We start from the raw sequence: 12,575 nt of genomic DNA on the forward strand, positions 1-12,575 counted from the left end.
TAATCTGTCATCTGTATTTATGGCATTTCTGTATAAGACTTTGTCTTCTGAATATGCCTCCATATATGCCCCCTTTTATTTCAATGTCTTATGGTCTTATTCAATTTTCACTCTTGTAGTCAAAAATCTTTCATTTATTGACCTTGTGTAAAATTTGATATATAATACATTACAATTTGGAAATAAATGTTGAGTCAAAACCCCTTAAAGTAACAATAAAAGAGAACTGGATATCTTGTTTCTGTATTAAGTTGTTTCTACACCTTCAAGCGAGTTCCCATTCTAGATTTTTTTAATTTCAAACATAGTTTCGTGCTTATCTTTATCAGAGAGTGAAGTAAAAAGCGAACCGCGAATGCGATTGGTACTGTACGCATGAGAAGTTCGCGCCAAGGGTACGACAATCAAGATCTGTGCATGGGTATGACAAAATAATAGCGCCCTCTCTTGTTCAGCCTGTATTTCCTAGCAACACAGCCGTGCGACAACAAGATGGCTGCTTCGTAAACTTTTCGAAGCAAAACCAGTGACTGTGGTGACACTTTTAAACGAGGTTTTCGGAAAGTTATTCCTTTTTAAAAATGTCGAAGAAGAGAGCAAAGAGTGGTGGGTCTGCAGGCGTATCCAGATGGGATTCAGGAATTGTTCAAGCGCCCTTTGAAGAGGTAAATATTGGCTAGGCCAAAATATTGTCACCTGATTGTCGTCTGCGTTAACTTAAATTGGCTTTTTTCGAGTTCAACATGTTTCAGGCTGTTTTTACATCGGTTGTGCAAACTCCGACTATCACTAGTGACTAGCACAGTCAAAATGCGCACTGTTGACTTTTTGTGTTAATTTTTCTGTAAGGAAAACTGGAAGGCAAGCATTACTTTTATTGTGGGTCAACGTTTGGAAGACTACGAACACACCAAGGTCCTCTGCACCGCTGTACATTCTGGTCTCCGAAAACTCTTCAGTGTCATTTCCAAAGACCTTCTCTCTCAAGAGGTAGGATTATTGTAATTTTGTTTTGGCAGTGGATATTAAACCAGCAACAGCAAAAAGTCTGTAAAGGTATTCTGCCAGTAGGCCTAGTCCCTTCTGATTGGTCCAAATCCATGACGTATTTATTGCCGGCAATGAAATGCCTGGACCGAGTCGCAAGCACGCACTGGGCAGCAATAAATACGTCATGAATTTGGACCAGTCAGAAAGGACTACCGGCAGAATAGGGTTACAGAATTTTTGCCATTGCCGGTTTAATATCCACTGCCTTTTCTTTTGCTCCAAAGTCACTAAACAATGGACTGGACCACTTTGCAATAGGCCTACAGTTAGCCCCGGCCTTAAAACATTGAATCCCACATTGACATTTTAGAAATTCTTTCAAGTTGATTGAGCCTGAGAAATCAATATCTCCACCCACATAAGCATACCCAATTACAAGTTTGTAAGAAAATCATTTTCCTATTGTTGGGCACATTTCAAAGGAGTTCATTGTGTACTTTGAAAAATGAAACTCAGAAAATTTGTAAAACTTTGTAGGCCTAGCAAGTAACTAAACTCAAGAGTTTGAATTGGGAATATTGAATATTGCCTCTAGTGCCTTGCCAGTAGCAAGGCACTAGAGGCAAAAAAATCAAGGTAAGCCACGTAAGTGGCCACGCCCCTCTAGAGTATATCAGCAACCACCAGTAGGCCTATAGCTATTTGGAAAAAAAATGTGCTCTCTTGTTTGGATTAATGAAAGACAGAAAGGTAAAAAAATGATGTGTTCCATTGTCCTGCGGTCCTCTGCAAGGAGTATATAAAGAGGACTTCCAGCAAACGTTGTGGACAGATTTGAGTTTGGTATACGCCACAATGCGAAAGGGTTGAACTGATGAGACTCTGCCTCTTGCTTTTTCCGCCTAGGTTCAAGAGCTAGGCAATGCCAAGACCAAGAAGCCCAAAGATGTTCCCGCGTTTTCGGAAATCTGCGAGGCAGTCAAGCCCCACCTGGACAACAACGAAGACGTGCCGATGCCTCTGCTGGCCAAGCTGCTGAAATGGAAGCTGCTGGCCATCAAGCAGAAGGACATGAAGAGACGCGAGGATGAGAGGAAGGTCAGGGAGGGGCATTTCTGGGTAGCTGGGTCCATCACAGGTCCCCTGACGTCCATGCAGATCCATCCACAAGTCCATTATGAGTCAACCAGCCTCAACCCACAAGCTTTTCAAAATAAACTGTAACTAAAGCATTCCCTTTGTCATTGTCACCCTGTTACTTGTGAGAATTAAGACTTGTGAACTGGACTTGTGAAAGGACTTGTGATTGACCCAGTTAACAACACTGGTTCTCAGGCGCAATTTTGCATTTTTGTCGGAGAGTCACCTTAAGGCTGTGATCCTAGATCCTAATGCTGTGATCCCAATGGCTGTTATTCTAACGTGCAAAACAAAGCCAAACCACTTTCACTCTGTAGCCAAAAAAGTCCGAACTTTCTACTCAGCATAGACGTGGTCGCGAGTAGTTCACCACCCCAAGTATGATGTCCTTACTCAAACTTTGAAGTCATCCCAAGTTGGACCTCTCCACGAAGAAAATATTAAACAATTGTTTTGGCATTGGGCTCGCAGGCTGCTGATGGAAAGGACGGCAAAGACAAGAAAGGAGGCAAAGACAAGCGGGCCAGGAGCAAGTCCCCCGTCAAGGGCAAAGGCAAGAACAAGTCGCCCGAGATCCCCTCGCCCAAGAAGGAGAGCAAGTTGAAGAAGAGAGGCGAGGAAGAGGACAACAACAAATACATCGGTATGGAAAAGAACAACACCGCTATCTTGTGCTGAGCAGATACCTCTTGCTAAGCGAAGGTCGGCCAGGTGCCAGTCACTATCTGCATATTTCGTACCAGAAGTTGGCTGGTGGTGCAATTTGTCGCTAAGCGTATATTTTTGCTGTGCTCAGCATTTTTTGTGCACGGCGGCTTCCTGACATTAAACCAGAGTTGAACCCCAAATCTTTAGACGGTGTTATCCCGCGATACTTCAGCACTCCACACACTGATTTTGTAGAGCTGTCTTAGTGTTGAAATTCACCGAGTGATAGTCCAAACGCTCAATTGAATTCTCTGGCATGCATGTATTTCTTGAGCATGTTCCAGTTTGCATGCTTTCATCCTTGTGTGCAGTGGGTGGGACGTGGTGGGTCCCTACTGAAAATGTCCAATGCATTCACCTATTGAGACCAATTCACTTACCCATTGGATCCAATTAATACTCATTGGATCTAATTCACATACCAATTGGATCCAATTAATACTCATTGGATCTAATTCACATACCCATTGGATCCAATCAATACTCATTGGATCTAATTCACCTACCAATTGGATCCAATTAATACTCATTGGATCTAATTCACATACCAATTGGATCCAATTAATACTCATTGGATCTAATTCACATACCAATTGGATCCAATTATTACTCATTGGATCTAATTCACATACCCATTGGATCCAATGCAATTACCCATTCAATATCAATTCCAAACCCAATTGCTTGTGCTTGGAATCAATTGGAAACCAATTGGGTTCAATTGGTTTGAATAGTAAATTTAGACTTTTTCTCAGTTAGACCATTTCAAACCAATTGACACCATTGAATGCCATTTCAAACCAATCGGGTCCCATTTGAAAAATCCATTTGATGGGGGAAACAAGCTGAAAGCAAACCAATTGGAACCAGTTGCGTCCCATTTGAAATATCCAATTGATCGAGGAAAACAAACAGAGTGAAAGTATACCAATTGGAACCATTTGATTCCCATTTGAAATTCCAAATGATTGGGGAAAATAAACAGCAAAGATAAAAATGCCAATTGAAACCAATTGGCATCCCATTTGAAATCTCCAATTGATGGGGGAAAAAAATCGGAGAGAAAACATACTAACTGAAACCAATTGAGCACCAATTGATTGCCAATTGGACCTAATTCATTCCAATTAAATCCAATTCAAAATCAATTGGTTTGAATAGGCCATTTTTAGTAGGGGTTGGTCTATTCGTAAAAAATCGTGCCCCAACCTTGTTTTACTCAAAGATGACGAGCCAGATGATGGTCCTCAGCACTATGTCGTCATTGAGGGGTTTGACCGAGCCCCCCTGCTTGCCCTCCTTTGTGACCTTGGGGTCAATGTGGACAGCATCATCAAGGTGGGGTCGGAGGACTATGAGAGGTTTGCTCGGCTGAAGGCGCAGGAGGAGGAAGAGGAAGAAGAGGAGAAGCCGCCCGAAGGTCAGTTGGGGTCAGAGGTCAGAGCTAGGGTCAGGTTGGGTCAGAGGCTTGGTCGATGTGACCCTAGTGGCATCATACTTGGTTTAAAAGTTGGGCATGTTGAAAGGTCAGTAATAGAGTCAAAAGATGCACCAATTTGGGTCAGTTGGGGTCAGAGGTTGAGTTAGTTGAAAACAGTGATTACACAAGATTTGGCCAGTTGTGAATCAAAAGTTGAGGCATTTGAGGTCAATTGGAGTCAAAGATAAACTATGTTGATATGGGGATTGGGTTAGGCCAAAGATTTGGTTGGTTTTAATTCAAAGTTTGACCCATGGTTGGATTAATATGAGTCAAACTCAGGAAATCATATCAGATTTTAAAAAATATGTTAAAACTATACCTCAGAGAAATTGAAAAGTGTTGAAATTGGTATGCATCCACAGTGGTTGAGGCTGAGAGGGTCAAGCGAGAGAAGGCCGTCCAGAGACTAGAGACCTTCTGGCAACAGCACGAGCCCTTGCTACGCAGTGCACCAAAGGAGTCTAAACTCCATGACATAGCCCGGCTTGCATACACCGTCAAGAGCAAGATTATACCGGAGGACATGGAGGACAATGAACTCAGGGTGAGAAGGGCTGGAATTGCTGGGAAGATTTGTTTCCAGAAGGGTGACCTGGCAGCTGAAACAAAGTCTGCCAGGTTGAAAAGAGGCACAAACGGTTGTACCCCAGAGTTTAGAGGTTGAAATTGTCTGCAGGCTCAACATATCTGTTGGTTTCATGATGACGGCGTATCAAGCAAGGATTAACTAACTTTATTGGGAAAGTTCCACGGAGCATTGACAGTTATACATCAGTTTGAGTCACTTGTTCCGTCTGCTACTTGAATTGATTGTGTCCGTGTTATTCCCAGAACAGTAGGTAGCACTTGATGCTGTTTTGCCCGTAGTCATCTCTAAAGGTTGCTCTTACATGTAGTTCAGGGATAAACAATGAGCTTCCGTCCCTTGTAGACAGTCATTCTCTTCCAAGCACCTGTTGAGTGTGTTCTCTTGTCATGGCGCCCTCCCTTGCAGACCGAGTTTGGCACAGCTTTGTTTGAGGACATCGCCTGCATGATGTACGACTTGCTGGACTCCAAGCGACAGTTCCTTAACTACCTGGACAACATGAAGCTGATCCAGATTCCCTCGGCCTCCAAACCAGCCATGCCACCAGCAAGTAAGTCCCCAGTCAAGTCACATCTCTGATCTCAAGTACTACTTGGTACTTTAATTAGGGTTGAGTCATTAAAAGAACCTCAACAGTGTACGTTTCAATGCACCATTGACAGATGTACCGATTTTTCTTAATGGAAAAAAGTATTCCAGCAAGCAAAGCTTTACTTTTTAAGGTTGTTCTCAGTTGGGCCAGTGTGTGATCGCCATTTTAATGAGCAGTTTTTCAGTTTAAGATCATACAAATTCCCCAGTTCTGAGATGGCAAAATTCTGTTTTAGGATTTCCGGGCAGTCAAGCAGTTATTATAACACATTTATGTATTTCAGGTTGGTTCAATGGAACTTTTCTTGTCTTCTGTTGCTTTGCTGGGTTCGAATCCTACCTGGTCTGGCAAGTGGATTGAGTTGTCAGTCCCTTTCTGGATGGTATAGGTTTCCTGTGAATACTGCTTTTTGGTTTTCTTCGGACCTCTAAAAATGGTCTAATTTTCTTCAGGCTAGTACCGTGCTCTGTTTCAAGAAACCTCGGTTCCACCGGAGAGGATTCAAATAAATGTAATACTCTCTCAATTCACAGTGTCGGAAGTCCACTCTGGGGCCTCGCTGACCACATCAGGGGCAGGAGCCCTGACCGCGGGGGCACCGACAGACCTGCAGGGGCTAGGGGGACTGGAGCAGAAACCCCCACTCCCTGAGGTGGACATGCGATACTACAGCGAGCTGATGGACAGTTTGCCCCACGAGAGCGTCAGCGTGCCCATCATCATGCACTGCATGCTGGAACAGGTGGGTGGGAGAAGTTGTAGCCATGTCTGAATCAACTGGCTGTGGCTTAGGAGTAATGCACATGTCTATGGGAATTGACTGTAGCCGTTACTCATTGGCTTCCACTTACAGGCTGTTTCCTGGCCCTGCCCACAGCTGCTGAACACTGAAATTTGCTAAGCGCACAATAAATTATCTATGGGTTGCCAGGCTTTTGACCGGTTCACTGCTGTATTGGCTGACAACACAAATATTCCAAGCATATTCCGTTTCTTTTTCAGCATTGCGAGTTGTAGAATACCCCCTGAATGTTCCTTTCCTGTTTCTGCACAGATCACGGCCACGGAGGAAGACAAGCTGCCCCCGAGTGAGAAGGCCCAGACGCCTAGAGATGACGGCCTGGATCCCAGCCTGGCCGCCCACATCGAGGGCATGACTGCCAAGCTGCACATGTCGGCAAAGGAGAAAGAGGTAGACACTTCCAGACTACTAGTACCTAGAAGCATTGTGTACATTACTGGGTGTTGACCTCATGCACTGTGGTCCGAAGCAAGATTTGCATTTATAAAAATAGCCTCCTCATTGTGAGTCCCGTTGGGTATCTCTCATCTGTCCATTTCATGTTGACAAAGCTGAAGGGGCATAGGCTGTTCCACTTTGTATCAAACTTTAACTTGAATTTTCTTTTTTCTTCCTGCAAAGAATCTAGACAACAGCTTTAACAGTCTGGCCTCCAAGACTTCCCCATCCACTGTCAACGGAGCCAATAACGGCACCCCTCACTTCTACCGCTACGGGGACGCCATCGCTCGCCGTCTGCACCACCTCCGGGCCTTGAACGGCTTCAACCCTTTGGAGGCGGAGCTGGCTATGATGGACTACATCCCCGTGGCCAAACTGAGGGAGTTTCCCCGCCCCTGCCCGGCCGTGCTGAAGCAGAGAGCCGCCCGCCTTCAGGTTGGGTTGACAATCCATCAAGCTTTTTTAAAGGAAAATGCAACCAAGAAAAAAAATACACAGAGCCAGAGATGTTGAAGCAATGTTTCGGTCAGCTGTCTGAGCTCTGTAGCTCCGAGACGTGCAAGTTTGGAAAGTGTTGATAGTTGTAAAGTATTGCCTTCAGGAACAGTTTACCAGCTGAAAAGTGCATTGAAGCCAACACAAATATATGTGAACCAGTGGCTTCTCCAAAACGTGCCTCTTCAAATACCGCACAAAACAGCACAGGTGAACCAATCTTGAGGCTTCTCTGGTTGTGAAAATACAGACTGACAGAAAGTCAAACAACCTGAACAATGTAAAATAAAAAAAAATCTCTCAATTGTCGCAGGAGTTGCTCCAGCACTGCGCCAGCGGAGCCGTCGACCAGGCCGAAGTGGACCACGCCTTTCGGCAATTCGTCTTCGAGAGCCTGAAGCTGCGGGGGACTGACGCTGACGGGCTGGTCCTCAGAAGCGAGACCGAGGACAGCAAGGTCATATGGGACGACCCCTACCCTCTGTTTGTCAGTAAAGAGGACGACAGCACCAGGCAGGGCCAGACAATTGAGATCCCAATTCCCCCTGCAGTAATTGATGGTAAGGGAGTATTGTCTCCACACACGTGGTACTTTAGCCACGTCCAAATTGTCATGGCTGTGGCTAGAAATATAATGCACATCAATATGAGCCATTGTCTAGTGGCTGCAGCCACTTCCCGTAGTCATGTGTGTCTTTTCTAGCCATAGCCAGTCGATTCAAACAAGGCCTTCCTGCATGTTGTTGTCTACTTGAAAAGCTTTTAGGGGCAATGCATATGGCATTGTTTTTTTCGCTTGCTGTAGGGAATACTTGGCCATCATAATCAGTGAAAATCACAGTTTTCCAAATTTTCTCTCCAAGTACTTTCAGAAATCTGGTGTCAGGACCCAAATAAAGAACAGATTAAAAAACTCCCAGGTCTGTGAATTTAATGCTTCTTATGTGGTGTTTTTTTGTTTTCACGCAGCTAACCAGCTGCCATCAGACAAGCCCTGTTCCAAACCGGGTTCGGCCAAGAGCACGCAGAGCGATCAGACGTCCGGAGGCATCTTGAAGAATGAGCCCGCCGCTTCCAAATCGCGCCAGGGGTCCGCCTCCAGCGCCAAGTCTGCCAGGAGTACAGGTAGAGTGGGTGTTAGGGGGAGTAGCCATACCTCTTGCCGTTTCAACCAATCACAGCCACAATGGCTTTTATGGCTCTGTCGTCTCCTACTTAGGTGTTCCTCTTGACTTTCCTGTATGTCAAACATTATTGGGTTTAAGAAGTGAGAGGTTTTAATTATATACCTGCACGATGTGCCAGGCATTCTGGGATATCCTGGACGCAGGATTGAACGGGTTTAATGAAATTTGGGAAGGGACCTGTGAAAAACTTTGACTGAAGGGAAAATAATCTGTAGCATTTTAGTTCTTGTAAACATTTGCTCCATTGTTGTAGGTTTAATGGCATATATGGTCGTCTAGTGTCTTTTATGCAAATACGGGAAAGCATAACAATACCATTAGAGAAGTAACTAAAGCTCTGACTGTCTACCCTATGAAATATTTAATGAGGAAAAACAGCGGTCAGGATCAGACATTGGATATGGATTTGTGCAAACCTGAATTAATGAACTCCTCTTCAGATTCATGCCAAGATTTGTCCACATTTGTAGAACTACTTACGAATCGGCGCTCTTTTCTGTATCCTAGGAAATGAGGTTTCTTTGTTTTTTTCTTTCATTTCTGTTGCAATACATTTATATCTTTACATTTTTTGCACCTGTTTGTGTGGAAATGAAGGAGATTTTTCTTCACAGCAAGATGCAGAAGGTATTTTGTGATTAATGATTGACCTTTCTGGTAGATGTGTCCCTGTGTATCTGTACGTGCATGGATCAGCATTTAACGAGATGCATGAACGTAAAATGGAATGCCAGGCGGTGGTTTCAGAGAAATGTTGAGGGATTTCAAACATAGATTTCGGTCATCTTGGGTAATCTCACGGCAGACATTATTTAACAGAGATGGAATTTTGTGTTGGCAAGAGCTACACCCTAAAAGCATATGGCTAAACCAATAGCCCCTATGTAGAACCACACTGACATTTTTTCCTTTGACCATGTGTCACTCAATTCCACATACTTGTTTCAGACATAGAGCACAGATGTCATGTAACAGTCTAGCTTACTGGCTATGCCTTAGTGTAGTGTAAGTCTGTACTTTCAGTCACTAGATGAGTATTTCACTCATAACCCTGCATGCATCGTAAAGCGCATTGACAAATGGACAGGGAATTTATAATAATATCAATTTCAAATAATTAGATCATATAATTATAGATATCAATATTATCAGGTGTACAGTATCTCACAGTATGTGCAATTCAATGGAGCCGATATACTATCATTATCCCTGCCCATTGGGCTCACAACGTCTGAGCATTCCTGACACCTGATCTGAGCCCCCTGGGGAGTATACTGCCCGATGCTGCCATTGCAAACAAGGCACAAACGGCTAAACATAACCGGGTCTGCCCTCACAGGTACCCATCTACTCCTGGGTGGAGAGAGGCACTTGGGGGTAAAGTGACTGGCCCAGGATCGCAACATGCCGCCACAAGCTGGATTCGAACCCCCCGACCCCATGATCAGAAGCTACAAACCCTAACCACTAGGCCACATGCCCATTTTATGAATTTATGTGTCAAACTGACTGCATGCCTCATAGCCTATAGCATCCGGTGCTTCATTTGGCACGAACAAAACAAACAAGAACCAATCCATCATATCAGAGCGCATGTTAGATTCATGTACTGAATTCTGTGAAATCTTTGAGCCAAGTGTACAAATAACCAGACGAAGCTCTGAAGTGAAAGATTTTTTTGGCCTGCAGTCCACTTTGAGAAAGACGCCTCAGGCAAACCAGTCCTGCCGGCTGCCAAGGAAGCCCAGCCTGCCTCCTCCTCCCAGCCCACCTCGGAGAACTCCCTCTCCCTGGAGCTCCCCGGAGCTGCCAAGAGTCAGAGGTCGCGACCGGGGTCGGCCGGCAGTACCATCGGGGTGCAGGACATTGGGGAGAGGCAGCAACGGAACCTGGACGAGTGGCGCTACGCCGAGTATTTGGAGCCCAGTGTTCTCTTACAGGTGAAGTTAAAAAAAAAAATGGACTTTTATTTTCTTACTTTAATGCCTCCGCGCAGTGACTGTTGAGGGTGCTATTCAGCTTACAACGTGGGGACACTGGAGCAGACATGCCTCATGGAATGAGAATAGCTGACACGTTGATTTACAATGTTATAGATTTACTGGTTGTTCACTAGGATGAATACCTTCTAGCCAGATTTTGTCACGTTGATACTCTCGTGAAAGGCAGAATTTTGTATTGTTACCTGTCTTTAAGCAGAATGTTTATCACACTTCACTAACATAGAGAGATTACTTGAATTGTATAGGTCTTGCAAGAAGCTCGTGAGGTGTACCCCTACATGGATACCTATTACCACAAGAGGGACCATTCGCTCCTGGTGGTCCTGCACAATCCCATGGGACCTAATCTCATGAACCACGAACCGTGGAGTACCAAGTTGCACTCCAATGTTGGCTTCAGGTGGGTTCCTAGGAATTTTAATTGGCAATGATAATATGATAGGGTGCTGAGAGGCCAGTCTTAGAGGTCTAGAGGCCAGCCTCGAGGCCAGTCTCAAGGCTGGTTTTTCTTGGCCTCGGCCTCGGAGACTCTGGCCTCGAACTCAGCCTTGGCCTTGAAGGTTGTGGACTGGACTCCAACACTGTGAGAGACCTAGTAGACAATGGCCATCTCCAAAACAGCCTTCCAGTGCTGTAGGTATGTCGAAGTCCAGTCTCCTTCGGTTTCCACTAGACGAAGACCCAGAAGTAGTTATAGACAACAGATTCGGATGCAGCCTTAGATTTAAGGCGGTATCGACTTTGTGCATGAACGAGTGAGGGCATTGTGCTACTTTGCAACCACTTTCCTTTGGGCTGATGCCATTGGCCAGCATTTGCATATGCTGGTCATCAGCACGTAGGGATGAGGGGGTGACAGGTGAATGTTAAATGTGATGATTATTTGACCCATTGGATATTCTGGGTTTTTTTGGCTGACTAGGAACTACATGGAGCACGTGGCCGATTACGTCAAGGACTGGACGGCCGAGGAGGAAGACAAGTACCAGGCTGAGGTGCGGCGCAAGGAGCTGGAAGCCATGAGGGCGGCGGCCGCGGCTACCCCTTCGCCGTCGGTCTCCAGGCCCTCCAGCGGCAAGAGCCGTGCCCGGTCCGGGTCACCCAAAAAGTCCCGCTCCAAGTCGCCGAAAGGTCAGTTTTTGCAGTTTTTGCACATTTTGTGAACAATCGTAGCTGTTTTGAGATTGTTTTAGAATGAGCAATAAATGAAGACAAACACCTTCCAGTGGGGGTAACTATAGGGTGGGGAGGCATGCGCCCTCCCCCAAGTAGAAGTACCCCTCCCCCTCTGTTTGAAATTTTGAAAGGTACACAACCAACATGCAAGCCACAGTAATTTGCTTCCAGGGTTCCCTTGGAAAAATGCGTGCACCTCTGATTCCCCCTCCCAAAAAAATGTCACCCAAGACATGCTGGTTGCTAACTTCAGAGAAAAGGAGGGGAGAATCTTTGTTTTACAGTTTTCTGAAGGAAGTGATAAACACACCAATTTGTTGAAAGAGGAGCAATTTTTTAATGTGTGATGCAGGTTTAATACCTTGTCTTGATGGTATGCCACACATTTTCACTCAAAAGGGGGGCAGTGTCTCAGAACTTTGTGTATTTCTCCAAATCTCATGCACAGGCAAACGCAGTGTCAGCCCCACCCACTCGGTGGACAACCTGGACCCCAACAGTGGCAGCTTCATGCGGCCCAACTCCATGAAGGCCTGGAAGTTGGAGCAAGACAAGATCCGCGAGGAGGAGGAGAAGAAACGGCTGGAGAAGGAGAAGAAGGGTCGACCCAGGTCAGTCCACCGGTGGAAAGTTGTCTCAAAATGAGCCCCGGGCGGGACCAAGAGAGGGCGCAATTATTCTAGCAAGGGAAGCTCCTTTGGTTACAAACAAAATGAATACTCGAACTCACCAACACGGGTCTTTTCAACCGATGAGGGGGTGCTCCTACTGAAGGTCAATTGTCTTGAGAAATCAGACGTTTCCCCCAGAGTGTTAGGCCAAGGTTCAAATCTCATTCCGGGTGATATGCGAGACGGAGTTGACCATCTCTACGTGATTTTGTGTATCTTCTCTGGAATACAGTCATTGGGCCCTCCTCCGTACCCCTATTACTTTAAAATAGCCTCTTTTCTGAAAAAATATAACCTC

The 12,575-nt window shown here is 45.3% G+C and overlaps 1 protein-coding gene across 3 annotated transcripts in view; it reads left to right on the plus strand.

Annotated features, from left to right (window-relative positions):
• Nucleotides 1-450: 450 nt before the first annotated feature.
• LOC110974600 (sperm-associated antigen 17-like) overlaps nucleotides 451-12,575 on the plus strand; it is a 28,361-nt gene continuing 16,236 nt past the window's right edge. For 2 of the 3 annotated variants that reach the window (XM_087146683.1, XM_087146684.1), the window contains exons 1-16: nucleotides 451-665; nucleotides 850-990; nucleotides 1,897-2,088; nucleotides 2,602-2,773; nucleotides 4,064-4,258; nucleotides 4,684-4,865; nucleotides 5,316-5,460; nucleotides 6,036-6,244; nucleotides 6,557-6,694; nucleotides 6,926-7,180; nucleotides 7,554-7,800; nucleotides 8,210-8,365; nucleotides 10,117-10,367; nucleotides 10,676-10,830; nucleotides 11,353-11,561; nucleotides 12,055-12,217. In XM_087146683.1, the coding sequence (XP_087002809.1) occupies nucleotides 582-665; nucleotides 850-990; nucleotides 1,897-2,088; nucleotides 2,602-2,773; nucleotides 4,064-4,258; nucleotides 4,684-4,865; nucleotides 5,316-5,460; nucleotides 6,036-6,244; nucleotides 6,557-6,694; nucleotides 6,926-7,180; nucleotides 7,554-7,800; nucleotides 8,210-8,365; nucleotides 10,117-10,367; nucleotides 10,676-10,830; nucleotides 11,353-11,561; nucleotides 12,055-12,217 (2,894 nt within the window). In that variant the 5' untranslated portion in view covers nucleotides 451-581. The remainder of the gene's footprint in view (nucleotides 666-849; nucleotides 991-1,896; nucleotides 2,089-2,601; nucleotides 2,774-4,063; nucleotides 4,259-4,683; nucleotides 4,866-5,315; nucleotides 5,461-6,035; nucleotides 6,245-6,556; nucleotides 6,695-6,925; nucleotides 7,181-7,553; nucleotides 7,801-8,209; nucleotides 8,366-10,116; nucleotides 10,368-10,675; nucleotides 10,831-11,352; nucleotides 11,562-12,054; nucleotides 12,218-12,575) is intronic. The other variant, XM_087146685.1, reaches the window with a different exon arrangement.

The sequence above is a fragment of the Acanthaster planci genome, linkage group LG15, assembly GCF_054643075.1.
Source record: "Acanthaster planci isolate LZ-2023a linkage group LG15, COTS_SCS, whole genome shotgun sequence".
Classification (NCBI taxonomy): Eukaryota; Metazoa; Echinodermata; class Asteroidea; order Valvatida; family Acanthasteridae; genus Acanthaster; species Acanthaster planci.